Genomic DNA, 26566 nt, shown 5'->3' on the forward strand with positions numbered 1-26566 from the left:
CCTTAAATACAGTCCTGTCCTACGCAGGGTGCAGGAACGTGACTTCTCCATTTCAGAGCTTTCTCTGCAGTTTTTATCAGCTCTGGAAAACACCACTCGCTAGCGAGCTACTCGCACGCTTCTTTAGCAAACCTCCACTGCAATGGCTCCAAGCTATGAAGCTATGCCCCCCCCCCATTTTGTTTTCCCTATGAAAACATCGTTCCTATTGTCCTAACCCTACCACACTATTATTGTCTAGTCTTTAAAAGCAAGAGGAAAGCAATGAGCACGCCTTCCTAGGGGGCAGGCGCACCCCCACATCCTCAGTACACCCAGCCAGCCTGCCCACACCTGCAGAGGAGCTATTAATTCGGCATCCTGCGGCTCGAGGGGAGCGGGCCGCGTTCGCGCGCCGCTCGCAGACACGCGGGCACCTGCCAGCCGCGGCAGCTGGCCGAGCAGGAGAAGCAGCAGCCACCTGGGCTGGGCCCGTGCCAGGCACCTTCCCTGCAGCACAGCGCTTCCTCGGCCGCCCGCCCCGCGATGAGCACACAGGAGGCGGGAGGACGTCGACTCTTCACTCCTGCTTCATCTCTCTTTCCCCCCCCCCCCCCCCCGAGCACAAAATAAGGTAAACAGGATCTTCCTGTAAGGCCTGGACATTGCAGAAAAGAAAGCAAAACAACCCACCCGTGGCTTTGGATTGTCCCAGAAGAGCAGAGGTACCCAAAGGACGTGGCTGCTGGGGCAGCAGCAGACAACCCACCTTCCTCGGCCACCTCGTTACCTCTCCACAGCTTAACCCAGCCTTGCCGTGCCTGGGCTGTGGGCGTTTCAAACTGCCACACAGCTTCGACGGAAGGTAAGGGCATAATCTGTTCTGTGGATCTGAATGCTCTCCGGAACCAGGAGATGCTAACCGCACGGTAGGGTGAAACACTTTTCCGAGAAAATTCCCACTAACGAGATTTAAGCTCAAAACCACCTCTCTATACCCATACACAGACAAACACGAGTACGCACATGTGTGGTACGCTTGGGAATACAGGGGTAGCGCTGAGAAAATTTTAACGAAACCCTTTTCTTGAAGCTTTTCCTAGGAAATCAGAGCATTTCCTAGGATAAAATAGTTGATTTTAAAGACCAGTGCACTTCCCCACAACCCATCCAGGACCGCAGCACTATGAAGTCAGGCACACCTCCACCTGAAAAGCCCAAACCCCCAAGAACGAGAGCTGCTACAAACAGGACCTCGCACCGAGATGCATGTTTATTAAAAGAAATCACGGGCTGTACAGAACAAGCACGAAGCTGCTTAGCATGCAGTCCCGGATCTCCTTTATCGCAAGGGACAGCCACGCACACTTACACTGAGGGAGGATAAAATTCCAAGTCAGGGTCAGTGCAAGAGGCTCTTGCGGATAGATTTGAGACAGAAAAAGAACAAGGGGCTTAGTAAGTACATTGAGAAAGAAGTTTTCAATTAGAAAAAAGGTTAAACAAAGCAGCAAACACTGTGGTCAGACGGATGATGTTCTTGGTCAGTATAAATCCCTCAAAGATGGATCTAGACTAAGCTGGGCATGACCTCAATGTGGCTTCTCTAGGGAATTCACCAGGGAGACAACAAACCTGGACACCAGCATTCTAGCAAAGCATCGATCACTAGCAGACCGCTGCAGTTACGCACTAGCTCACTACACTCACACAGCTTTCAGGGCTCTACCAGCCGCCCCCCCCCCTCATTAGCCACCCAGGCACTGGGTTCACAGTCTCTCTTCTCAAACAAGTTGGTAGGCAGTCTACAGCTTGTCACAGCGGCCCCTAAAAGGCTGGAGGATTTGAATGGTTGGGGCTACACAAGTGGCAAAGGAGCTGTCACATCTCAGGGCTCCACGGCTCCTATTTCTTCCTGCCTCCTCTTTCTTTGAGTGCCAGGTGAATCAGAGAGCCACTTGTCATGTTATAATAAGCCAGGGAGTTTGAATCCTTGATGAAGATGCCCTGAGGAGAAAAGGAAATAAACAACGGTCACAGCAGAAACCTTAATGGTCCCTTCCCACAAAACCCCACACAGACAAAGCCTTCCTGGCCCTACTCTCAAACTAGAGTGATGACAAAACACTGCGGGCTTGGAAAAAGCCTGGAGAGATCCCAGAGTCTCACAAGACTGGCACGGGAAGAGGCGGGTAGGCTGGGAATTATGCAAGTGTAGGAACTGACAGTATACAATACACACCTCTACAAATACAGAAAGAATCAGTCACCACAACAGATGAAGCTGTTTAGTTCCCCCTCTTTTTTTTTTTTCTTTTAATCTCCTTCAAATAATTTTTATTTCTTGCTAAGGGTTAACACTATCTGCCCACAGAAAAACTCCTGGGGAGGTAAGAGCTCAAAGTTCACTGCTTAGGCAGCAGGTTGTGCCTGGGCACATGCATGACCGAAAACAAATGAGAAAGGCACTGTCCCTTTTTAACAACAGCTCCAGCCTCAAGAGACCTCTTCCCTTCAGTATTTTGGTGAGAACCCTTTCAGAGCCCCCAGGGTTTCAAGGCACTCTTGCCCGACCTTCCAGAGGGTGTGACAGAACAGCAGGGGCAAACTGCTGTATTTAAATGCAAAAAATCACAACCAGCCCCACCCCCAAAACACATTCCCCCCCCCCCCCCTTCAATAAAATAGGTTAATTTGAGAGAACATATTAAGGCCTTGAGGCCCCATCTGCAACAGTGAGGATGCGAAGTTCCACTGATGGAACTAGAGGTCTGTCCCGCTGAAACAGCGCACAGTACCCTAACCAAGTGTGCTGTACAGACAGGAAATCCGTTTCCCCTGCTCTTCCAAATATCTCAGTGGGCACAACTTTTTCTTTAAAAAAAAAGACAGGTTTTGTGTGAGAAAGCACCGACACAGAAGCAGTGTTTGAAGGACTTATACCCACCTCGTACTGCAGCTTCTGTTTCCCAGCTGGCATCCCCGTGGCCTCATGGATCTTAACCTTTATAACAGACACCTACGAAGAATTAAAGAGCTTCCTCAGGCTTTTTCCACACCATACAGCCAGCCAGCGCTGCACCCCCAGCCACACAGCCTGGCAAGAGGCCACAGCGTGGGGAATTTCCAGTTTTATAGCTCCTGTCGTGCAACTCTCAACATGGAGATGCTCCACAACAAAACGGCAAGGGATAAAGGCCAGGTTAATAAGCTACGTACCTGGTCTGACAGCGGCAGGGTGAACACCAACACTTGGCCGTTCAGTTTCCATTCGGTCTTGTCCTGCATGTTGGGAACTTGGACTTTGACCGTGACAGGACCCTGCAAGGAAACAAAGATAACGTCTCTCACAGGCAAGGAGGCTCAGGGCTATGATAAGAGCGGCAGACGAAGTATTTATAGACCTTCCCAGTACTAATCACTTATCTTGACTGCTGAGTGAATACACAGAAATTTTATTTGTCTCAATATTGAGAAAGTCACTTTGCCGTTACCAAAACAAAACCTTTACTTGGATTTCTCCCCTTAGTCTGCCATTCACCCAGCATCACACGCGTTCAGAGTATCACAGAGCGAACACAAGCAGTATCAAAAGCAGGAGGCAGCTTCGCAGTGCAAGCATCCAGAAAAACAGCATTCCCGTCTTAAAGGACTTAAAATTCAACCCTAGGTGATGCCACTGCTCGGGAAGGAATTCAGCCCCACGTTCTGCCCACGTTGTTACAGAACGTCGCACTACCATACTACCATGTTGACACTGATATATTAAATCTCCTTGCATCTCCAGCTTAGCAGTCTTCTGCTTAAAAGCTTACCAGCATTAGCTCTTCTTTACATTACTATAAACCTGTTTCCCACTGCCCTTAATTACAGAAGGGTACCATCTCACTGGGCTTCTGTGTGCAGCGCTCCGTTGCTCCTTCCAGCAAAATATAGGGCAGTTCAGCTCACTTAGGTATGACAGGAGGAAGGAGCCCTCTCAGAAAGTCACTGTCTCATGAAATACTTGCACATCAGCTCCCCTCTGCGTCGTCAGTGGACTTTACATCCCCTTTGGGTACAAGGAGGCTGAACAAACAGCCCAGCAGGGCGAGGACTTCTGACCGAGCAGCCAGCCCACACGCATACCTTGTTCCTGCGCAGAAACTCCTCCTCTGGAATCAGGCTGTCCTCGCTCTTCAGTTTCTTTGAAACCGGCTCATCTTCCATAGGTGGTGGTGGGTGAACAGGGGGCATTGGGGCTGGGGAAGGAACTGGAGCCACAGGAGGTGCTGGGACGAATGCTGGAACGGGATGGGGGAAAAGCACAACCTGCAGTCATCCACCGAGTATACAGCAGATAATCCCTTACACAAACTCCATTCGCAAACTAGAAAAGGCTGCAAATAAATGCCACAATACATGCAGGAAGTTAACACAACCAACAGCAACATGCAAACTCTAAACATTAGATCTTTTATATTGGGAAACAGTCCAGGAAAAGACAACAAGCAGCGTAAGAGTTTCCTGCAGATCTTGCAAAAAAGAAAATGCTCTCCGTTTGGCATGCAGCGGTGCCAGCACTTCAATTTAAAAAAAAAAAAAAAGGAAGAAGCGGAAGAAGCGTTTTCATGTTGTGCTTTTTAAACTAAAATCACCTCATGCTACGAAGCCGCTATGAGGAATGGAGCCAGACAACAGCTCTTCCTCCTGCAGCAGCAACTTCCCTAACAAGCTGTAACACCCAGCGAGGTGCTGGCAGATCAGCTTTACTCTGCTTCCTCTTGGAAAGCAGCACAGATCCCCAGCGTTCACCTGGTCAGACCCCCAGGGACACCGAGTGGGGACGCAGAGATAAAGCGCCCCACCGAGACCGAACTCTTGTGCTGTCTCTCATGCTGCAGCAGAAGACTGGAGCCCAGAAGCAGTGCTGCCGCGTTAAGTCTTATTAAACGCAAAAAAAATCCTTAAAGATGAGATTTCTGGTTTGCAGTCCCAGTTACACACCATTACCAGAGGCACAAAAAGAAAAAGGGAATCGAAGCTCAAGCTCACGCGAGATGGGAGCTGGCTGACAATTAACGGGCAAGAGCTGAAGTTACTGACCTGTGGGCACTATCATGGGAGGCGGGCGGGGGCTCATGATGGGAGGAGCGGACGGCGGCATTGGGACAACGTTGATACGTGGGGTGTGGATTATTGGTGGCATAGGGGTGGCTATGACAGACCCCGGAGGCAAACGGACCACAGAAGTCATCGGGGGACGAGGCATGACGGGAACAGCAGAAACGACAGCGGCACGAACAGGAGGGGGCATCTGGAGAGAGAAGGTCATTTTTCTTAGCAGACGCATGCAGTGATCATCTCAGTGCTGTCTGCAGTCCTGATTAAAATTAAAATAACCAAGGCAACACACTGAGGACTTCTGCTGGGCAAAGACCTGCTGGGAACCCCTGCGTGCTCACCGTACGGCCAGCCCAAGCTTCCTGTAAACAGGCACAGAAACCTCATTAACACATCAAGCGGTTCTTCCTTCCCTCACCACTCAGGAACCAGACCGCGAGCCACACCGTGATCCTGCAGAAGGAGCTCTCCCAGGGTCACAGCAGAACCCCTGGTGCACGGGAACATGGGGCAGTGAGGCATCTATGAAGATTTCTCACCTGCCACTACTTTCGTTTTCCGCATCATGTCTTTTTAAATTAAAAAAAAAAAAAAGAGCCCCCCACCCGTGCATTTGTTAGCCATACTTCCTTCCTCTAAGAAGGCACCACCCAGGTTTTTCCCCTGCCCAGCTGATCGAGTCCTTTTTGATACTGCTAAGGATGAGAGACTTCACTTATGTCTTATTTTCATTTTTTAACAGCAAGTTCAATAGGGAACCCCTGAAGGCTTACGAGTTATTTGGAAACACTAACTTCACTCAAAATCTGCTTCCAGCCAGTGGCCTGCTATAACCCTTGAGCTTTGTCAGGACTCCTTTCTAATTAACTATGGCCACAGCTGTCTCCTTTTGGGAGCCCAAGCACTTACTGTGGGCGGACGAGGCACAGATGTGATGGGCTGAGCACTCGCTGGGGGATTCGATGCTGATGAAGGAGGGGGAGGCTGGGGCATTTCGTTGGGTTTGCTGGGACCAATCTTCTCCTTGCTGTCATCTTCTGGCACCAGTCCCTTGGCCTTATGGATAGCTTCAATTTGCTCTTGAAGAGTGATATTGGCCTGAGCAGCCTGTTGCGTGCGGGCCATGCTGCCCGAGTGGCCATCCCAGGTCACCTGACAGGATAAAATACATCAGAATAACCCCAGCCCACACAGACTACGATGAGAGCTACAAATAGATCGAGACACCAGTTTTACAGCAAGAACAAGGTTCAAAAGACTCCTCTCTGAGCATTCACAATACGACAGGAACTTGTTCCCACTCTACCTTTTCCTCTGGTTTCTGGATTTCTTCTTCACCGATCTTTTTACCAATGGCAGTTTCTTCCACACCGAAGATATCGGTACGGCGTTCTGCCAACTGCTTCAAGCTACTTTCGATATCCAAACCTACAGGCAAAAAGGAATGATATCGCTTCAGGTAAGAATTCCAAGTCAAACAGGATCACAACTCTCGAACAAATCATTAAACTACTTGGCACCTATTGGCCTAGTGCTGCTCTTTTCAGAGAGGGACTGCAACTGACGGCTGGTCAGCAGCAGCCAATGCTTTTTGCCTTTGACTCTGCAGAAGGGCTTCAACATACTAACGACAAAAGTAGCCATATAATCAGCACGCTAAGGACGTAGCGCAGAAAGCTACATTAAAGACCGTCCTTATCAGTGGCAACTAGGGGGAGTGAGGACGCACGCTAAGAAGCTCATAGCACTAATCTAGGAAGTGGGTTTCACAGGCGCTGTCAGATGCTCAGGCTGACCTGGGGCATAGACCTCATCGTCGCTCTGCTTTTCACGGATAGATCGATCACGCTGCTCCAGCCACCGAGGATCCAGGAGGCCAATCCGCATGTGTTCTTGCATTTTGCTGGCAGGAATTTTCTCCCCAGTGATGGGGGAAACAAGATACTCATCTGGAGCTGGGGCAGGCGGCAATGGTTTTGAGGCTGGAAAAACAAAACCGCACCCGTTAAAAAACACACCACCAGAGGATGTGGCCTAGAAACAAACGCTTTTGTGATTATACAGTAAGAAATGAAGCTGGCCTTCAGCAGCCCGATTTACCTTTGGGATCGTAGTCTTTCCGCACAATGACCTGATCTGGTGTTGGAGGAAGAGGTGGTGGCATTGGGGTTTCTGGTGGAGGAGGAACCTTCTGACTTTCATCTTCATCATCTGAGCCCTTGTTTAAGAAAAAAAAATTGTAAAGTTTCAGTAGTCAAACACCCACACAAAAGACTTGAGAACGGCATAAAATTTCTGTGTAGCACTGGTAGGAGCAGTCACACAGCTTCAAAGCGACTGAGCTATTTTGCCTCTGGACACCCATACTACAGCGGTCCCTCAGGGTAATCAGGAATTAAAAGATTCAGACCCAAAAAAAGGAAGCAAGTACTCCTCGGCTTCCACATTACCACAGCAGGGCAAGCAGGGACTTACGGTTAACCATGGCCTCGTTCCTTGTTAACAGAAGGACAGCTAATATACTGGGGTTAGAGGAAGAGCCTAAAATTAATCAGTCTTCAAACGTTCCAGACTCCAGTGTAGAAGAAAGCCTAAAATACTCTGTCACAGAAATACCACATTCACATCACCAGGTTTCAGAATTCCCAGATTTCTCTTGTAAACTGTATTGTCATGGAAAATATTAAAAATACCGTATTACAGCGTTTGGCAGAAACAGGTTGCTTTGAAATTCCATCAGAAGCAAAGAAATCTCATTTCCTCAAGAAACTGAGGAACTTATTGCAATGAAGATGAAGTGCATCATAAACCAGTCACAAATCTCATGAGGCAAAAGCGATGCTGATTCTGTTGGCTACCTACCTCATCCATATCCTGCACTTGTGTGTCTTGATCCAGCTGGGCTGGGGGCTCATCTGTTTTCTCTTGCTTTTCATCTTCTTCATCTGACTCCACCTCCATTTCCACCTCCTCACTTTCCCCAAACTTCTCATAACGCTCCTGGATGAGGATTCGAGCCCCCAACTCTTCTGGAGTGGTGGGAGGAGGAAAATTCCCTACAAAGCAGAAAAAAGAGCTTCTGTTTCTTGGTCCCAATTCATTGGTCAATGACCAGTCAGAAATACCAGTTTCTTGAATGAGAAAGTTTCTCTACAAAGCAGGGTTAGCAAAAGCTCCTGTGAGCCGAGGCATAAAGAAGGGAGTGGGTGGACTCCATCCAGACCAACATCAGTACAACACCTGAAGATGAAGGTACACGCGGTGCTTTCACCTGTAATGAAGTGGAACAAGATCATAGAATGGATTGGAAGGGACCTTAAAGGTCCTCTAATTCCAAGCCCCTGCTATGGGCAGGGACGCCTTCCACCAGACCAGGTTGCTCAAAGCCTCATCCGGCCTGGCCTTCAACAACCCCAACTGCCTCAGCCTGTCTTCACCGGTGCTCCAGCCCTCTGAGCATCCTCGTGGCCCTTCTCTGGACTTGCTCTAACAGGACCACGTTCTTCTTAAACTGGGGAGCCCCAGAGCTGAACCCCCAGTACCTGCTGTCCTGTTGCAGGTGGAAAAGCAGACACCTGTGCAGTCCTGACCCTTGTGCAAGGAGAATATTACTGACTCCAGGAAAAAAAAAAAATCCAGCCCTGCCCTGTTATTAGGAGGCTTCCCCATCCATCTTTGAGGGATATACAGCTGTAAAACCCTAAAACTAAACCTAAATGCCTAAAACCAGCATTGTACTCAGAGGAAGCAGAGTTTCAAAGAGGTTACAAAGCCAACTTCAGTACCTTGTTCATTGGGCTGAAAGTCCACTGTCTCCACAACCACAAAGTCGTGCCAATCAATCTGGGCATAAGCAACACGCTCCTTTTCCTTCTCTTCCTCTTCCTTCTTTCTCTCTCGCTCTTGGAACTTTGCCCACTCCACTCTGTAATACACCTGCACAAGCAGACATAAAGCTAGCACCAAAAATACACAATACTCATCTGTACGGTGTCTAAAGTTTATCCTACCAACACCGTCAAGGCATTTGCGCAAGGACCACTTCAGAGGCTTGGCAGAGCAAAGAAATAGTTGTATTTTACAGAGCAACCCAGGTTTGCCTACTGAGCAGAGTACTGCACTACCTTCATAAAGTGGTTTTCTAAAGCCAGAACTGCAAACTTCTTGAGTTAAGACCAAGCAACCCAGATACGACGTGATTTGTGTATTGTTGAGGATTCACAATCAGCAAACAATTTACAGGGTTGCAATAAAGAGTCTCTGATGTCACCTCTCCAAAGCACAAGCAGCCTTTGTGATGAAGACAGAAGTTAAAAAAACACATTGCTAGAACTACAAGTGACTGAGGTGTCACAGTGAAGTTGTCTGAGACGGAAAAATATTTGGGAATGGCGTCACGCAGTTACCTATGCCTCTGCGGTGCCACACGTGAACTACCCCAGTACAAACAGTAGCTAGTAGCTTAAAGGTGAGCTTGAGTACCCTGATATTCAAGTCACCCTTGTGACTACAAGGGACACACCCATCTTATGTGGAGCTCTATATATCTGCATTGGCTGCCAGTACGTTAGAAGCACGCAAAGAGAGAATTCAAAATGTAACAGAAACGCTTCAGCAGTTTTGAAAACAACTGATGTAATACCTGATCTAGGACTTCCTTGGGATTTTCAGCCTCCTTCTTGAGTTTGATGAGTAAGCCTTTCGGTGGGATCAAGATCTGAAACATATTTTGTGTGACAGTTGGCAATGACTCTTTTTGACAAAGTCTCCTTAAAAGCAACTATTATCTTTCCACATAGATAAAGATATCAGCAGACCCCGGGACTACGTTCCATTTCTTCTGTGGCTACTGTATTGATTATTCCTCGTACTTGAACTTAAAATATTCACTCTTTGCCCTTCTATCTATAGTTAGTATTTTTAAAAGTGCAACTTTTATTTACATTGCTGTAGTGTTTGATACACTTAAGTAGCAACCCACTGCATTCAGCACTGCACGTGCTACCAACAACATGCAAGAAATCTCTTTTTAAAGGGCAAGATTTAAGGGACAGACTCCTAAACCTGTACGCATTTCAAGTCTAACTGTTTTGTAGGGCATCTGTAGTCTTCAAAATCAACATTGCTGCTGAAGAAAGCAGCTTCACAGGTGAACTGCCACGAGTACCTTCGTGTACTGCTCAACCAGCTTCGTGAAGTAGTTAAACAGACTGTGCTGCGGGCGAAGGAAGTCAAACTGATAGTTCCTCTGCTCTTTCTGCATCAGCTGCGTCAAGAATTGCCGCCCGTTCCGAGCCACAAACTGCGCCGTCAGCTTCACCACATCCAAGTCAAAGGCCGAGATGGAGGGAGGATCTGCGATGAACTCAAACTCCGGAGGTGGCTCTTTGGGAACAACGGTCTCCTGGATCACCTGGGCCTGCACCTGTGGAGCAGAACGGAGACAGCTCAGTGACTGCCATCAAGAAATTGTTACCGAACGCTTGGGAGGGCCCGTTTCTCCTTCGGCTGCTGAGGGAAAGCAACATCAGTCTAGATATTCCAGCAACTGCAAGGATGGCAGAAAGTAGTAACGTAAGGTGTATCCGGACACCTGTATTCAGGCCTACTGTAAAATAAGTGTTCTAACAGCTAACAACACTGGGAACCATCAGGACTTTGCTACAATCCTCCAGTGATTACCAGTCCTGCAGTCAGTGTCACACAGCACGACTGCTGGCCATGCAAAGCATGTAAGAGACTCAGACTCCGTCAGCGCCCTTTTTCCATCCCCTATGTATAAAGACACAACTAAGCAACATTTTGTACTCCACACTTTCAGGACAAGCTGATCCTTCTGGCAGGGAAAAAAAAACATTTACTTAAGACTGTGCACGCAACGAGCCCAAACTAAACTCCAAGGGATTTTAAAGGATTTGTGTATGGCATGAGTCCTAAAGTCATACTTTCCAAGTGATCACCAGCGCTAAGTACCGTGTAAGTCAATACAAGAGTAAATGTAATTAAAGTAGACTAAGCAATACAATATACTGGATCTTTCACAAAACCCGTGAGTTACCAGCATCTGGGGGATGCACGCCTGCATCAGAAGAAAGTCCCAGATGCTAAATTCCAGGCCTGCGTGCCATCTTCTTTGACAAATGTATCATTTGCACCATCTTTGTGCTTAGAATTCTTCTGCTTAACATCGGGGTGTGAGAAACAAGCAGGCAGAGCAAAGTTCTTGACCGAAGTGAAAAGAAACACTTACCTTCTGTGGAAGCTGCTGCTGAGCAGTTTGCTGCTGTTGCATGACCTTGGGAATCGCAGCTGAGGGCTCCTGCGCCTTGCCCTCTTTGAACTCACTGACTTTGTGCCGGTAGTATGCATGGTAAGGGTCGTTGGGATTCAAGAAATTGAACTTCGGGTTATTTATTTCATTCTGACGAATTCGAGCTTCAAATTCTGGACCATTTCTGTAGGGTGGAAAAAAGATTAGACGAATGGGCATCAACCCACGTACAAACGCCTGTTTCTGTCATAGGAAGACCTGTCTTCTGAGGGGCTGATGCCCGAACACTTTTCTCTCCTGTGTGACAGGAGTTTACCTCTCTCTACCTCCAAGTAACTCCCACCCAACACAGCAGGCAGTTATACACGTACTAGCTATGTCTATGTCCTAACTTAGCCTTTAACATTCCACAGTGAGCATTTCTCGAGGCAGTTCAAAACACACACAGGTATTCCACAGTCTTGTTTGGCTACATTCACATCGAACATCTCTGAACGGATTATACGATTCACTGGATGATGTTTACGAGCCACCTGCTAGGCTAACAAGTTTTGGAGGCTGGTTTTGTTTCAAGAAAGGTCACGTGAGGAGCAGGCAGGTAATCAGCAGCCCATGCAGAAACGAACCACGCTGCGCTCAGGAGAGCCACCAGGGTTATTTCCTTTTCTCCCATCCAAGCGAACCGCCAGTTGTTTTCTAAGGGCACTTTAAGAAAATTAAAAGCTTGCTGCAGCATGCTGCTCTTCGTGTTCTCCAGATACCTCTAGGTCTTGTTCAGGCACTGAGCCTCTCCCGAAAGAGGATGTCTGTGCAGTACCAAAGGATAAACACAGTCCCTTCCTTATCCTCAGAGCAAGACAATGCTCCTCAGCAGCCTTCCAGAAACCAGTTACACAGTAAGTGTCTTTGACTAGGCCATCATTTAGTAATCGCCTTAAACCAGCACCAACAACGGTTCCATGTGAGTGATGTGGAAGCACACAGTGTTCAGCCTCTCTGGATACCGTGAAGGTTAAGAATTTGCCCAGTCGGCTGACGTATCTACCTCCTGTGCTACTTGTACACTGCCAGAAAGATCGACATCCAGTCCTTGAGACCCCATGTAGCACTGAGACAGCCAGAAATACTTCAGCATCAAAAAAAAAAGCAGAGGAAGATGGCATGGCTAGCACCAACACCTTGTGTTTGCTGAATGGACACGTGGCAAATGGAAGGAACTGAAAAGAGCACAATTTATCTAACTTTTAGGCTCCTCCCCTAACTGTGAGATCTACACTCATGCTGCAGCTCAAGCAGCAAGTTCCAGTCAGCAGGGGAAAACATCCCAGACACACCGCGGGCAGTCCATCTGCCCTCGGACGGGGCAAGATCGCTCCCTGGAGGCGTGCACTTCTTCCCCTGGCTACGAAGGGAGAGAAGCAGCCGAGCTGGGGAACGTCAGGCCCAGCTGCTGGCACCGTTCATGAAGCCGCAGGTACAAAGGGACGAGACTTGGCTGCAGGGCTCAGCAAGGAGCACGCGCCTCCCAACAGGAGAGTTCTTCGCCTGCCATTTGCCTACGCATCATAAAATAATCACAGCTCCTGCTGGCTTAATGGCTCAGTGAAGTGCTTGGAACAGGGCTCCCTCTCTACCTGGAATTTTGTCTGCCCTTCAGGTCGGATTTAGAAGAACTGTCACCTAGCCATTGCAGCACAGCTTCCAGCGTTCGCAAAGGACTTGATTTTATTTGCTGTCAGTGCTTTTCCAGCAAAACACACCTTAAGTAGACAGTTCCAGTTTCTTTTCTACAACCTCACTGGTATGAACTCAGTCCTTAAGAAACCTTTGTGTAAAGCCAGGGGACTGTGACCTGCTTCAGCTTCTGGAGCTACGCAGACCTCAGCACTGGAAGAAGAGATGCACAAAAATCCCACGAAACACGAGTCAACTCCCGCGCTGTTTACCTGGCCACGAAGCTGGCAGTCTTGTCAACAATGTTCCTGACCTCCGGAGGAGGATAAATAATTCCCACCACAGGCTTGGCCGGTGCTGCTTCCTCTTTTGGCTCCTCTTCTGGCTGCAATGAAAAACATTTTTCTTACAGTTCTCTGTCCTGCTACCTCATAACCACAAAAGTTATTCCAAAGATGATGACGCTGGTGGTACAGCGAGATACCTTTCATTGCAGTGTTTGCAACTAGTCAAGGCAATAAATGCAAACAGCCTAAATCCAAACTGCTACCAAGAGAAGGAATTTCAAACAACATTGAATAACTCGCTGTATACCAGCATCTGGGTGTGACAGCACAGCCTGGCAGACTGTGAACTGAGACCAGGTTTATTTTGAATGGGTTGAGTTGGAAAATCCATTTCTCTCCCTCCATTTCTTCATCTACATCTAGAACAGCAGCCCTAACACACCTTAACAAGCTGGCCTGAAATCCCACGCTTAAGGAATGTTCTGTAGGAACAATGTATTCCAAACAGCAACCCCCACGATGGACAAGAGTGTGTTCCCCTCCCCAGCCCCCAAATCATTAAGTTTTTCTGGCAAAGATCCGGTTTAACAATCTGGATCAACAGCCCCACGAGGTAACGGCACTCCCCAGCTTCCCAGGGCTGGGGGACGATGTTTGTCTGCTCCTCAAGGGCACCTGCTGCAGAGGCTGGCACAGCAAGGCGAGGAGGAAGGCCACACCATGGGAACCAAAACAAGTCTCCACAGCGCCTTGTGATTTCAGCCTTGACCCCAAGTGGGTTTGTTTAGATGCTGGGCCGAGGGGCAGTGAAGGGGAACGCCTGCAACACCACATCCAGGAGTAACTCGGCATTGCTGATCAACCCGGGGATCATTCCTACAGGCTCGTGGGACTGCCAGGAACCAGAATCCCACTGACTAAATCAACATGAAATAACAGCTTCTAACCCTACTGAGGTTGCACCAAAACCTTTTTCAGTGACAAGCACAGCTCAGCGAGGTGTTTCCCTCAGCGGTGCTGCAGGAGCAGCCGAGCTGCAGCCCCAGCCCTCTCCCTGAGGGCAGCTTTCTCTTTCGCTAGGCCCTGCAGCAGCTCTTTGGGGGACACCGGAGGTGCCTGCTTTCCTTCCTTCCTTCCTTCCCCACCGAGCAACTTTCGCAACAGAAGCCGGCCCAGGACAGACGCACGGGACGGCTTTAGGATCTTGGTGGCTGGGGATATTTCGGAATTCCGGGGCCGCTGCCGGCTCTGTTAGCTCTGCGAAGGCCCCAGGGGACGGGCCGAACCCAGCACACCCAGGGGCACCGCCCCCTCAGCGCAGCACCGGGGGAGCAGCGCACACCGCCCGCGGGGCCGCCGTTACCCAGCCCCGGCGCGGGGCGGCAGCGGGCCCCGTGCCGCGAGCCGGGCCGTGCGCTGCTGCACCTGGGCCCGGGCCCGCCCCGGCGCCTCCCGGCCCCCCTCCCCCGGCCCGGCCCGGCCCGGCCCCTACCGGTTTGCTCTCGGCGGGGGGCGCCGGCTGTGCCGGAGGCCCGGCCTGCACGGGCCCGGCGGGCATGGCGCTGCCTGCTGCTTCCCGGTGCCGCCCCGGGATGGCCGCGGACAAAATGGCGGCCGCGCCTCAAGCAACGCGCCCAGGCGGCGCTGTGAGGACGGAGGAGCAGCGCGCATGCGCCTCGGCCTGTTCCATTCCTTTGTGCGTGGGGGGGGGGGGAGCGCGTTTCTCTGAGAGGCTCTCGGCGCGCGGGGCGGACCATTGCGGGAGGCGGGGGGGTGTTGCCATGGCAGCGGGCGCGGCGCGAAGCCGCGGCCCAGGCCCGGCCCCCGCAGGGCCGCGCTCGCCGGGCGCCCCCCGGCCCTCAGCGCCCGCAGCGCCCCGCGGGGAGCCGCCGGGCCCCCGACCCCCCCCCGGGGCCAAGCGAGGCGCCCCCGCACGCCTTCCCCCCCTGAAGCCTCCAGTTTTGGGGACGTGGGGCTGGGACCCCCCCCCGGGATCTCCCCTGACGCCCCCACCCCTGACACCCCCACCCCCTGACACCCACCCCCTGACACCCCCACCCCCTGACACCCCACTCCCCTGGCACCCACCCCCCTGACACCCCGCTACCCCCCTGACACCCCTACCCACTGAACCCCCCCGACACCCCCAACCCCCCCCCGACACCTCCATCCCCTGACACCCACCCCCTTGACGCCCCACCACCCCCCGACACCTCCATCCCCTGACACCCACCCCCTGGGCCCCCCAACCCCTGACAACCACCCCCTAGCACCCCCATCCCCTGACACCCCACCACCCCCTGGCACCCACCCCTGACAACCCCCCCCGGCACCCCACTACCCCCTGACACCCCCACTCCCTGACACCCACCCCCTAGCACCCCCATCCCCTGACACCTCCACCCCCCCGGCACCCACCCCCCACCCATCGCCCGTCCCCGGTGCCACCCCCATCAGCCTCAGTCCGTCCGTCTGTCCGTCCGTCCGTGCGGCATGGCGCACCTCCTGGGCCACCCCGGCTGCATGGCGAGCCTGCGGGCCGACCTGCGGGACCTGCAGGGAGCCATCGCCGACGTCGCCTCCCGGGCCGGCCCCGCGCGCTTCCCCTCCTGGAAGTTCCCCGATAAAGTGTCCTGCGAGCTGGACCTGGCGGCGCTGCTGGAGCAGTACGGCTACGCCGAGGGTGACCCCGAATTCAGCCAGCACGCCCATGTGGTGCTGCTGGAGCTGGTGATAGACAGGTGAGAGGGCACGGCCCGCATGCAGCATCCCTCCCAAAGCGGCTCCTTTGGACCCCTTCTCTTCGCACGTCTCTGCTGTGGGATTCGTGCTCGAGCTCAGCCCATCCACACCAAGTTTTAAAACTCGTGCAGAGCTCAGAGGCACTAGCACAAACGCCCTCTGTGCTGCTGCCACCCCACAGGGGAGGGGGAGTCGGGAGCCGAGGGCACCGGGGCGGGCTTGTATAAATTGCCCCCCAAACCTTAGAAAGCCTCAGACACAGCCACGCTAGGAGTCTGGGAGGCAAAAGTGCCTTTTGCAATCGGGGTGAAATAGATACGACTCAGTTTTAAAAACAGCCCGTGCCCACAGAGCTGTCTCTGGGCAATTGGCCCTAACAATTTGGGTTTGATACTGGCAGCGAGTGCCCCAAAACTTTAGGGAGAGCCTACGTGCGGCCCCTTGGAACTGCAAGCACCCCGGCAGTGCAGGAAGATTTAACCCCACCAAACCTTGCTCCGGGGAGTCATCAGCACCGAGGAGGGGGTCACACGAGCGCTGATATCCAGCCTCCTTTGCCAGACTTGGTCCGGGGGACGGGGAAGGAAGACAACTCTTTTGTCGCTGCACCAGCGCTTCAGGCTCGCCGCTCTGCTAAGTGCCACGGGCACGTTCCCTGTTACAAATATTCTGTTGTTCTGAGAGACGTTTCATTTCCATGAAGGCTGCTGCTGCTGCTCCAGAGCTTCACGGGCTACGCAGAAAACCTGCTCAGCGAGCGAGCCGTGCCCCCGGCGCAGGCAGTGGGACCCTGCATGTCCGCAGGGCTGACGGTGAGGAGGTACTGGCACAGCATGCTGCGACTGGGGGCCTTCTACCAGCAGCTCCTGACCGAGGTGGGACATACGGGGACGTGCGGGCACCTTGAGCCGAGCGCAGGGCTCACAGCAATGGCCTCAGCGCCCCCAACAATTTGGAAGATCCCCCCAGGCACGCACGTGGCACGGGGCTGGGGTCGTGGTCCTTCTCTGGGACACTGTGATATGTGTGGTGGCCGTGCCAGGTGTGCTCCCTGCTCGTGACCCCCCCGGTGCTGACCCAGGTGTCGAATGGGACACGTCTGTCCCACGCTGTCCCCTCCCTGCCCGCCTCCTCTCCTCTAACCACTGCTCCCGGCCGTGCTGCTGCTCCCATCCTCCTCCAGGCTTCCACCAGGATTTTGGCACGGGGGAGCCCGACTGCCCTTATTTTTTGGACAAATATTCTCCTGCTGCCGGCGTGCTGCCCCTTGTGGCTCTGCTGAGCCACGCTGTGTGCGGCTGAGCTGGCTCCAATCGGTGAAATGATTTTCGGCAAAAATACTTTGTCCTGCATTTTGTTTTCCAAATGATTCCTCTCGTGGCATAGTCTCAGAGCAAAGGCAAGGCCTTACCTGGCGTCATCAGGGGACAGGGCAGCGAGGTGTGGAAGAAGGGGAAATAACAAAAATGGAAGCCAGGGAGCACATTTTGCGGCAGAGGCTTTCTGTTGTGAAACCACAGCTCCACTACACGAGCAGTGGCCAAAAAGCTACCTGGGAGCTTGAGAAATTCAGTCCCTCGGTGTCAGGGGAGTGCCGGGGGCAGCCCGTGCTGTGTGAGGATCGTTTGGCTTTTAGCCATTTGCTTTGGTTGTAACAGAGCACAGCCGGGAACCCCAAGCACTTGGTGGCTCTGTCCTCCAGCAAGCTCTGGGAGCGCCTCTTCTCCCAAGAGAAGGGCTCGCTGCCCTCACGGCTTCTTGCCTGCACTGTCCCCGTCCTTCGTCCCTCTGGGTTTGTCTCTCACGGATTGTTTGCAGCCAGCGTGGTTTGATCTGGGCTCCACGTTTTGTTCTGTGCTCTCTCCGCCAGAAAAAGGCTTGCAGGAGGGATATCCCCACGCTGCAATCCACCCCCGAGGCTGGGAAAATGGAGGAGCGCTCACAGCCCTGCTCGCCAGCCGTTTCGGAGCCGAGCACATCCCCAGGTGCTGCCCAGTGCAGCTCCCTGTGCCCGCGGCAGGCTGCCAGCAACGCCTCGGGCAGCGTCGCCGAGAGCGGCCGCGGCACCCCCACGCGGGCGGCGGCGCCGTCCCCAGCACCCTGCGACGCCTGTGCCGGTGCCCAGGCCAGCCTGCGCCAGGTGGGCGAAGCCATCACCAGCATCTGCCAGAGCCACAACATCCCCTCGGCTCTCAGCAGGTTCCAGGAGGTGGTGGAGGAGACCACAGGGAGAAGGACGCTCTCTGCAACCGACGTGAAATGCTGGGCCTCGGAGCAAAGCAAGGACCTCTCGCGCATCAGCAAACACCTCCACGCGCTGCTCGAGCTGGTCAACCCTCTGAAATCTGAGCTGGCGGAGTCGAAGAAGCAGAGGGACGAGCTGCAGGAACAGGTTGAGGACCTCGCCCGGCTGCTTCAGGCGGAGAAGGAGACCCAAGCGCAGCAGAGGAAGGAGGCTGAGCAGAGCCTGGAAGTAAAGAACAAGGAGTATTTGGAGGCTGTAGCCAGGCTGGAGCGGGACAAGGACGACCTACGGAGAGGTACAGTGCTGTCCCCCGCAGGCCCGTGGGTATTTGCAGAAGCAGGCGGTCCACGGTCAAATCTCAGTCCCCGCACCATGAATGGGGCTTTTGCCACTAGTTTTGGGTGGCTCAAACGTCACCAGTGAACGACTGTTCCCCTTAGGGTCACTGCTGAGCTTTCAGGTCCCTTCCATGGCTGACACAAGGGTAGGAGCCCCGCAGGCTTAACCTGGCCATGGAAATCCCACTTTTATCTGTGCCAGCAGCTCCTGGGGCTCCCCCGGAGCAGGTGAGGGCTGGTGCACTGGCATTGCTGCCTGTCCCGATGCCCTCATCCTCTCCCGGCTTCTTCTGCTGCTTTCCCCTTCCCATCATCTCCCTTTCCACTCTCTGTGCCCCATCTCTGCAGCATCTCACGTGCTGGTGACTGCTCCCCACCGTGAGACAAACCCCGGCGGTGGGAGCTGGTTGTCCCCGGCCTCTCGCTGCCTCCTCGCTGCTGAAGCGCAGCCCGATGCAACTGCTGGGTGAAAAATGCCTCAGCACTGTGGTTTGCTGCCACCTTGTTTTAGTTTCTGAGGTGCTGTTTAACGTTTAGTGGTCTTCTGCACTGATTTAGGAGCTGCTCTGCGGGAAGAACAAATCTGCGTCTTAAAGGAAGCGCTGGCCGCCAAGCAGGCTGCTCTGCAGGAGCTGGGTAAGGACCCCTGGGGCTCACCCAGCTGCCACCTCTCTCCCCGAGTCTGGCTCTCATCTCGCCGCGTGTTTTACGCCCGTGTAACTCCCAGCTCCCCCAGAACCAGCTGGGTGTAGGCCTGGTGGGAACGGGAGGACGTAGCCTCCTGCGCTGCAGTGCCCAAACAGCATCCAGCACCCAGGTGCTGGCTGAGATTCGGGGATTCCCTGGGACACCAAGAGCACAGCTCTGCCACCAGGCCTCGCCGGCACCTGCAGAAGCTGTAGGGCCCCTAAAGGCACTGCCCGGGCTGGGAGCAGCTCCCCCTCCTGCCCAGCTGGGGTCCATGGCGCTGTTGCCTCCCCAGAGGCGACCAAGAAGAGCTTGCTGGAGGACCTGAGGACCACGACGGTGGCCAGGAGCCGGGTGCTGGAGCTGGAGGAAGAGGTGCGGCTTCTCAGCGGCCAGAGGGAGAGCCTGGGCCAGGAGCTGAGCGCGGTCACCACCCAGCTGGAGAAGGAGAAGGCCAAGGTGGAGAGCATGCTGAGGCACAAAGAGGTACGGCTGCTGCTCTCCGCAGCTGCTCTGCGGCCCTGCTGCTGCTCAGCTGCAGCCACAGCCCCTCATCGCCGCGGCGGCGCTTCCCCGTGGCTCCAGTGCTGGCGCCAGGGCGGCAGAGAGCCGCTGCAGCCCCTGCAGGCTCGCCTCCCCGTGCAGTCCCTGCAGGCCAAGCAGAGCGCCCTGCTGCAGCAGCTGGACAGCCTGGACCAGGAGCGCGAGGAGCTGCAAGCCAGCCTGGGGGAGGCCGAGGGGGACAGGGCCCGGCTGGCGGAGCAGCTGGAGGAGAGCCGGGAGCAGCGGGAGCAGAGCGGGCACCAGCTCCGGGAGCAGCAGGTACCCAGCAGGCGGCAGGGGGAGCAGCTGGCGACCCTCCTGAGAGGGTGCTCACAAAACTCATCCCCTGCCCTTGCTCTGCCCCCCAGGAGCTGCTGGACACGCTGCAGCAGGAGAAGCTGAGCCTGGAGCAGTCCATCTCCGAGCTGCGTGAGAACGTTTCCAGGCTGGAGGAGCAGGCACAGGAGCTGAAGGAGCGGGAAAAGCTCCTGGTGTTCTTCCCCGAGCTCCACGTCCCCGTTGAGACGCAGTTTGAGAGTAAGGGAGAGGGCGGCAGGCAGCAGCGCCTGCTTCTGCTGCAGCGGGCTTGCACCTCCAGGGTCTCCTGGAGCTCGCAGGGATCCTATTGGCCCTGGGTGCATCGGCATCATTCGTGTAACAGTTTGTCCTCCTGACACGAGCCAGCTGCAGCCAGGAAGGGCTCAGTCCCTGGGCTGCGCTAAGCTGCTGCCATCTTAACCCCCTTCCCTAGGTGGGTGCTGTTTCTCCCACCTCAGGGACAGAAGCAGGGTCAGGGCATGGGCTTGGACATGGTTGTGTTTGTCCCTGCTGATTCAGCCGGCAGGTCTGGGACCCAGCCACCACCTCTGGAGCTGTGCTGGTGCTCCCTGGTTCGGGAAGGCTCATTTCCAGCGGACACCACCGCGCTCGAGTGGGAGGAGAGAGCGAGTGGTCCTGAGCTGTTGGGACGGGCTCCGCTGCCAGCACCTCCGAGCAGGCTGCAGGCGGCGTGCCGAGCTCGGGCCCTCGCTGCAAGGGGCCGTGTTTTGTTTGCAGGCACCGGGAACATCACCGAGGACATGGAGAAGCAGCTGCAGGCCAACGACATCAGGATCGGCGTGCTGGAGCAGGAGAACGCGCGGCTCAGGGCCGCGCTGGCCAAGGTGAAGGCGGCTGCTCGGCAGGGCGTGCTGCAGGTGAGGCTGCGTCCAAGTCGGGGCTGGGAGCCGGCAGGAGAGGGGCACACGTGCTGGTGGGGCACCGCGTGCCCCAGGACCACCCTGCAGACCCTGCCCTGTGCCCTACGGGGACCGGTTCCCTCGCTGTACCCTTGCAGGGGGTAGAGCAGAAAAGGCTTCCGGTAGCGGAAGGCCGCGGTGCTCCCTGCAGCTCTGCAGTTGCTTCCCCAGCCTGCACAGGGCTGAGCTGGAGAAAGCCCCCCCAGCTCCTGCTTTTTGGGGTGTGCCCACCCTGGAAGGGCCAGAGCCTGGGCTCTGCGTGCCCCCGGAGGTCAGCCCGGTGGTTAACTGGTGCCAGCGGGGGAAAGCTGCGTTGCCGAGGCCCCCTGCTTTGGTTTCCAGCTCCCTTACATCAGCCCCGCCGTGGCTGTTGTGCCACCGCATCAACACCACCGAGCTGGCCGTGGCACCCACGCAGGGCAGAGGCCAAGATACCCGACCACGGAGCCGAACACAGGAGGTTTCACCCCCCTTCTCTCCTCCAGCTTGTCCCACAGCCCCAGCTGTGGACTCAGCTCAGCGGCCAGCGTGGCGGGGAGGCCGCAGGGTGAGTAGGAGCCCGGAGGAAAGTGCTGGGGAGCTTCCCACTTCTTCCTCCCCTCCAACCTCTTCCGCTTCTCCCCTCTGCAGGCCTCCAAGCAGCCAAGGCAGCGGGGACGGTGCGGGGGCACGCGGCGGAGCCACGAGCAGGGCCCGGCAGCGACCTCCTGGCAGCCGGTGGCCAAAGCCGCTCTCGGCAGAACCCACAGGCGAGGCCGGACCCTGCCTCTCGCTGCCAGTCCGGGGCCTGCTGCTGGCTCCCGAGCCCCGAGGGAGCGGCAGCGCTGCCAGAGGAGCGCGCCCCTTCTCCTCGCACCGCACCGGCGCCCACCGCAAATAGATGCTCGGGGGAATCAGGCAGAACTGAAGCGTTAACGAGCAGCGCGCAGCTGCTCGCCCTTCCCTGTAGGACCTCGTTACCTGTTGCAAACACGAAGGCACGTTCCCTTGGGAAGCCTGGTCTGCCTCCCCATCGCTCCGAGCCCGAGGGGCAGCGTCACGCGGCGGTGTAGGGAGCCCGGGGAGCAATCCCGTGGCAGCTGGGAGGCGGCACCGAGGCTAACAGCTGGCTGCCGGCTGTTGCTTCACCTTGTTTTCGGCAGGATGGCTGCCGCAACGAACCTGTTTGTGTGGTTTCCCCTGTCGTCCCTCTCCATTGGGCAACGCTGCAGCTTTTGATAAAGCAGGAGGCAGCGGGGCCCTGTGGGCCGGGCTGGCGCATCCCGCATCCATCTCCTGCAGCGCAGGGGCCCTGGGAAGAGCCCCTCCGTAGCGGTGGCTTTGGGGACCGGGGTGGGTCTGGTACAAGCACCGCTGGCAGCCAGGGGACCGACCAACACCCAGGCGAGGAGGCCTGGCAGGGGAAATGATCCCTGGCGTGCAGAGCTGGCTCCGAACAATCAGCCGAGCAGGGCCGGTGACATTCCTGGGTGCTGGAACTCGGTCGCCCACGGCCAAGCTGCTGCCGCAATCCCTGGCACAGCTCTGATCCCGGCTAACTCAGTCACCTGCGCCACGCCTGGGCACGGCTCGGCTCAGCTCGGGCCAGGAACCGCTCCCAAGAGGCGGCTGGGAGGCAGCCAGGCGGCTCTGAAGAGGACTTACAGGCAGAGCTGGCCTTGGGACAGGGGGAGTCGGAGCCGTGCTTAGCTCGCCAGCACAGCCGCAGCCCGGGACAGCGCTCCCGCGGCGGCGACGAGCGGTCGGGGGGGCCAGGGACCGCGCAACACAAGACACAGCAGCCCCGCAGCCTCTCCTAGCTGTGTTTAATAGCGACGGACGTGGGCAGTGCTGCGGCTGCCAGGAGGAGCTGGAGCCACGTGGGGCTCACGGCGAGTCCCCGGACCCCGCAGCACACCCCGTGTTCAGTCTCTGCAGCTAACTCGTGCCGTCCTTTCTAATAAGTTAGTATAAATAAGGCGTTCCCCCCCTCCCGCCCCCCTGCCACGAGCGGCAGGTCCCCGCGCAGCCCTGCCACCTCTGTCCCTGTCCCTCGGCTGTGGCAGAGCTGTCACCCAACGCGTCCCAGGTGCAGGCCTGCTCCCAGCCGTGCCCTGCCATGGCCAGGGGGAAATAAAAAAAGAGACTTAGAAAAATGACTACGAGCAGGGAGAGGGAGCAGCTGGGCCTGCGCCCTCCCCATCAGGGCCTGCAGACCTCCCTCGATGTCCCCTCCCAATTTACACCCCCGGGTACCTTCCCCGGTGCCCGTTCCCCCAGCCCCCCACAGTGGCCCTCTGGGCTATGCCCAGCCGTGCCCCCCACCCCCCTACTCACGCCAAGCAGGGAGAGCCCCCAAATCCTTCACTCTCCTAAGGGCCAGGCGCTGCCCCGTGCTGCCCGGGTGCTGCGAAGGGCACGGCCATGCTGAGCCCGTGCCAGCACCGAGCGCAGCTCGCCCAGCGCCCGCCCCGGCCCCTCTCCCCCGTTCTTCCCGGAGCAGCCACGAGTCCGTCCCCGGGGCACGTCCGCCGGGCTGGCTAGCTCTCTCCACAGCAGTTCCCTGGCAGGGAGAAGGATGGAGAGGCGTCACGGGGCGAACCAGGGGCAGAGGCCAGCCCTCGCCCCGGTACGAACGTGCTCCCTGGAGGGTGAACTGGGGAGCAGGACGTGCTGGGCGCCCCAGGGCCCCCCAGGGCCCCCCGGCCCCGGAGCTGCACTCACCCAGGATGTTGTGCTTGCAGAGGGGGCAAGTCTGCTGCAGGAGGAGCCAGGGGTCCACGCAGTCCCGGTGAAACTCGTGGGCACACGGCAGCACCCGCAGCCACTGCGGGGAGGGAAGCAGGCGGGAGACGTGAGCCCCGAGGGGCACAGCAACCTCCCCCTGTCACAGGCTGCCCCAGAGAGGGGGACAATCCTCCGCCACACGTCCCCCCTGGTGGGGACATCCCAGCCCTGGCGAGCGAGGGGAGGCTCAGCCCCAAGGAACAGAGCAAAGGGGCGGCATTAGCACCAAACCATCTGTGTGACCGGCCCCACCGGTCCCGACCTGGCTCTTGCAGAACTGGTCCAGGCACACGGCGCAGCTATCTATCTCGCAGGCCCGGCTCTGCAGCGCCTTGCCGGGGTGGTACCGCCGCGTCTTCAGGGCCGACAGCCGCCGCCGAATGTGCTGCTTCAGGTCCAGCTGGGGAGGCAGAGCACAACGTGAGGCCCCGGCCACACCGCGCGGGTGCAAAGAGCAGGGAGCGGGGAGGTCCCACCTCGGCATCCCGCTCCGACAGGTCTTGCCGCGACTGCCGCTGCGCCTGCACGATCACCCCCGTGCAGAGGAGCAGAGCAATGAGAAGGATGGTGTTCCAGAGCTGCTGGAGGTACTTCTGCAGGAACAGCACCGCAAGGCACTCAGGGGGGCGAGCGGGAGGCCCCCGCTTCCCTCCCAGCCTGGCTGTGGTGACGCCAGGCACGGCCGTCCTTCCCCGGCCGTGGGGAGCGAGCGTGGGGACACCCGTGGGTGCTGCTCACGCACCTGGACCTGCGAGCTGTTCTCCCCGGTGCAGATGACACCCTGCCACTCCCCGTAGAGGCCCCCTCGGGAGAGGCCGCAGGTGGACCACAGGGTGAGTGTCACCCCCTGCGAAGAAGGACACCGCGTTGCCACCAGCCCGTGCCAGCGCGCAGCACGGCGCAGGAGGCAGGACTGCAATGCTGAGTGATTTCCACCTGTGGTGTTGCATGCAGAGAGGGAAGGAGGAACCACAGGTGGCTGCCAGGTTCCCTGCTCCCACAGAGCCAGTCCTGGGGACACCGAGGCACCAGCAGTTTCACCACCCCTAGTGGAGCTGGCCACTAAATCGCTCCATTGACCAACAAACGTTGGCTGGGCACAGCTGTGCTCCTGCCCTTGTACCTAAACAGAGGAGGAAGAGGTACCTACGTACCAGGTTCTCCAGCAGCACTGCCTGGTACGTGATCTTGGCTGTAGCTCTGAGACCCCTATGAGCAGGAGGCAAGAAGAGCATCAGCCCTGTGGGTGCAGCAGGATCCAACCCCAGTACCTGGGAGCCCCCTTCCTGCAGGGCATGTGGCCACACTTGGGGAGGAGAGAAGCCTCCTCCAAGCCACGTGTGTGTGGATGGAGGGATGTGCAGGGGAGGTGACGGCAAGGTTCTCTGCCCAGCCCTCTGCACAACCACCCATGTGCCTCAGCCCCGTGCCTCAGTTTCCCCCTCTGCAAAAGCACAGCAGAAGCTCCGGCTCCTGTGCCAGGCTGAGCATGCCAGACACCCCCCTACCCCGGGCCCCTTCTGTCCCATCCCTCCTGGTGCTGCCCACAAATGCTGGCCGTGTCCTGCTGCCCTTCAGCAGCCGTTGCACAAATCCGACAGCTTCAGGAGAGCTCTCACCGCAGCAGTGCTCCCAGCAGCTTGGTGACGTTGTCCGAGGACTGGATCACGATGATGGGCTTGGCGAGGAGCTGGGAGACATCCAGCTGCACCAGACAGAAAAGCAACAGCCGTGAGCGGCGCAGGAGAGCATCCGGGGCACCGGCAGGGCTCCCGGGGCTCCCCTACCTCTCGGATGGCGTTCTGGTTCAGCGCCAGGATGAGCAGGGCTGATGCCCCAAGCACCAGGGCTCGCTTCATCTGCGGAGACAGAGGGCACAGGGGGCTGGCACTGCCCGAGCCCCTGCCGGGGACCCCAGCAGGTGCCCCGTGGGCTGCTGCAGCCGGGCGCGCTCACCTTGCTGACCACGGCGGCAGTGAAGGACTCCTCCTTGGCGCCGCGGGGACCTTCGGCCGGCTCCTCGCCCAGGGGCACCACGCCGATCCAGCTGTCTTCAGCGCCGAGTTCAGGCTCCTCATCTCCCACCTGGGGACGCGGCGGCTTCAGGGGCAGGTGCCCGGGGCTCGCGGCACCCCTGAAGCACCCGGGGCACCGGGACAGCCCCGGGGAGGCGCAGGGGGCAGCGGGCAGAGGGGCCCCGCTCCCTGCTGCCTCCACATCCCTGCCTGCACCCCCCCTGCCCCGCAGCCGCCCCCTCGCTGCCTGCCCCAGCCTGCAGCCCCCCCCAGCACCCTGCACCCCCCGGTCCCCCCACACCTCCCGGTGCCTCCCACTCGGTGCCCCCCGTACCCCCCCCCCCCCCCCCGAGCTCCCCCCGGCCCCGCTCACCAGCACCAGCCGCCCGCCGATCGCCTCCTCCCGCGGCTCGCCCCGGCCGCCCAGCAGGGCCCCGCGCAGCGTGTAGGAGCCGCCGGGCCCCGCAGCCTCCCCGGCCCCGTTCCCGGCCCCGTTCCCGGCCCCCGCCAGCGCCACCTCGACGTGGGCGGCGGGCGCCGGCCCCGGCCCGGCCCGGCTCAGCGCCAGCAGCGGCGCCAGCAGCGCGGCCCTCAGCGCCGCCATGGCTGCCCCGGGGCCCGCACAGCGCCCCTGGCGGCGCGGAGGAGCGCGGGGGGGCTGGCACCGGGGGCTCACAC

The 26566-nt window shown here is 57.0% G+C and overlaps 3 protein-coding genes across 6 annotated transcripts; 1 reads left to right on the forward strand and 2 right to left on the reverse strand.

Moving 5' to 3' along the window:
* Nucleotides 1-1234: 1234 nt before the first annotated feature.
* SF3A1 (splicing factor 3a subunit 1) lies at nucleotides 1235-14966 on the reverse strand. Its single transcript, XM_066978938.1, has 16 exons — nucleotides 14807-14966; nucleotides 13300-13412; nucleotides 11333-11537; nucleotides 10250-10507; nucleotides 9725-9799; nucleotides 8868-9018; nucleotides 7945-8138; nucleotides 7183-7300; nucleotides 6879-7064; nucleotides 6389-6510; nucleotides 5992-6234; nucleotides 5065-5275; nucleotides 4108-4262; nucleotides 3199-3300; nucleotides 2927-2998; nucleotides 1235-1986 (listed from the first exon to the last, which is right to left on the reverse strand). Exons 1-16 carry the CDS (start codon nucleotides 14870-14872, stop codon nucleotides 1885-1887), a joined length of 2373 nt encoding a protein of 790 aa, XP_066835039.1. The 5' UTR covers nucleotides 14873-14966; the 3' UTR covers nucleotides 1235-1884.
* Nucleotides 14967-15716: 750 nt separating this feature from the next.
* Nucleotides 15717-22101, forward strand: CCDC157 (coiled-coil domain containing 157). Of its 4 annotated transcripts, none has more exons than XM_066978839.1 (10): nucleotides 15717-16055; nucleotides 16760-16931; nucleotides 17927-18596; nucleotides 19198-19275; nucleotides 19622-19812; nucleotides 19972-20148; nucleotides 20238-20406; nucleotides 20926-21065; nucleotides 21526-21654; nucleotides 21738-22101. In XM_066978839.1, exons 1-10 carry the CDS (start codon nucleotides 15808-15810, stop codon nucleotides 22020-22022), a joined length of 2259 nt encoding a protein of 752 aa, XP_066834940.1. In that variant the 5' UTR covers nucleotides 15717-15807; the 3' UTR covers nucleotides 22023-22101. The 4 variants fall into 4 exon arrangements, with proteins under 4 accessions (XP_066834940.1, XP_066834941.1, XP_066834942.1 ...); XM_066978840.1 differs by having other exon boundaries at nucleotides 21593-21654; XM_066978841.1 differs by lacking the exon at nucleotides 21526-21654.
* A 794-nt stretch (nucleotides 22102-22895) lies between these two features.
* RNF215 (ring finger protein 215) lies at nucleotides 22896-26508 on the reverse strand. The gene is made up of 10 exons (XM_066978847.1): nucleotides 26262-26508; nucleotides 25830-25958; nucleotides 25661-25732; nucleotides 25493-25578; nucleotides 25028-25082; nucleotides 24616-24720; nucleotides 24350-24466; nucleotides 24136-24273; nucleotides 23811-23913; nucleotides 22896-23649 (listed from the first exon to the last, which is right to left on the reverse strand). Exons 1-10 carry the CDS (start codon nucleotides 26490-26492, stop codon nucleotides 23627-23629), a joined length of 1059 nt encoding a protein of 352 aa, XP_066834948.1. The 5' UTR covers nucleotides 26493-26508; the 3' UTR covers nucleotides 22896-23626.
* Between the last annotated feature and the right edge of the window lie 58 nt (nucleotides 26509-26566).

Source organism: Anser cygnoides, chromosome 17, assembly GCF_040182565.1.
Source record: "Anser cygnoides isolate HZ-2024a breed goose chromosome 17, Taihu_goose_T2T_genome, whole genome shotgun sequence".
NCBI classification, from domain to species: domain Eukaryota; kingdom Metazoa; phylum Chordata; class Aves; order Anseriformes; family Anatidae; genus Anser; species Anser cygnoides.

Excerpts from the sequence above, each read along its gene's own strand:
- RNF215 (XM_066978847.1), bottom strand. The coding sequence starts at position 26,492 with ATGGCGGCGCTGAGGGCCGCGCTGCTGGCGCCGCTGCTGGCGCTGAGC. Across the intron at positions 24,274-24,349 it reads TGTCGGAGCGGGATGCCGAG|CTGGACCTGAAGCAGCACAT; the intron begins GTGGGACCTCCC and ends CTGCCTCCCCAG. Across the intron at positions 23,914-24,135 it reads ACCAGTTCTGCAAGAGCCAG|TGGCTGCGGGTGCTGCCGTG; the intron begins GTCGGGACCGGT and ends CCCTCCCCGCAG.
- SF3A1 (XM_066978938.1), bottom strand. The coding sequence starts at position 14,872 with ATGCCCGCCGGGCCCGTGCAGGCCGGGCCTCCGGCACAGCCGGCGCCC. Across the intron at positions 9,019-9,724 it reads CCAAGGAAGTCCTAGATCAG|GTGTATTACAGAGTGGAGTG; the intron begins GTATTACATCAG and ends CTGCTTGTGCAG. Across the intron at positions 1,987-2,926 it reads AACAGAAGCTGCAGTACGAG|GGCATCTTCATCAAGGATTC; the intron begins GTGGGTATAAGT and ends TTTTCTCCTCAG.
- CCDC157 (XM_066978839.1), top strand. The coding sequence starts at position 15,808 with ATGGCGCACCTCCTGGGCCACCCCGGCTGCATGGCGAGCCTGCGGGCC. Across the intron at positions 16,056-16,759 it reads CTGGAGCTGGTGATAGACAG|GCTGCTGCTGCTGCTCCAGA; the intron begins GTGAGAGGGCAC and ends ATTTCCATGAAG. Across the intron at positions 21,066-21,525 it reads CTCGGCAGGGCGTGCTGCAG|GGCAGAGGCCAAGATACCCG; the intron begins GTGAGGCTGCGT and ends GCACCCACGCAG.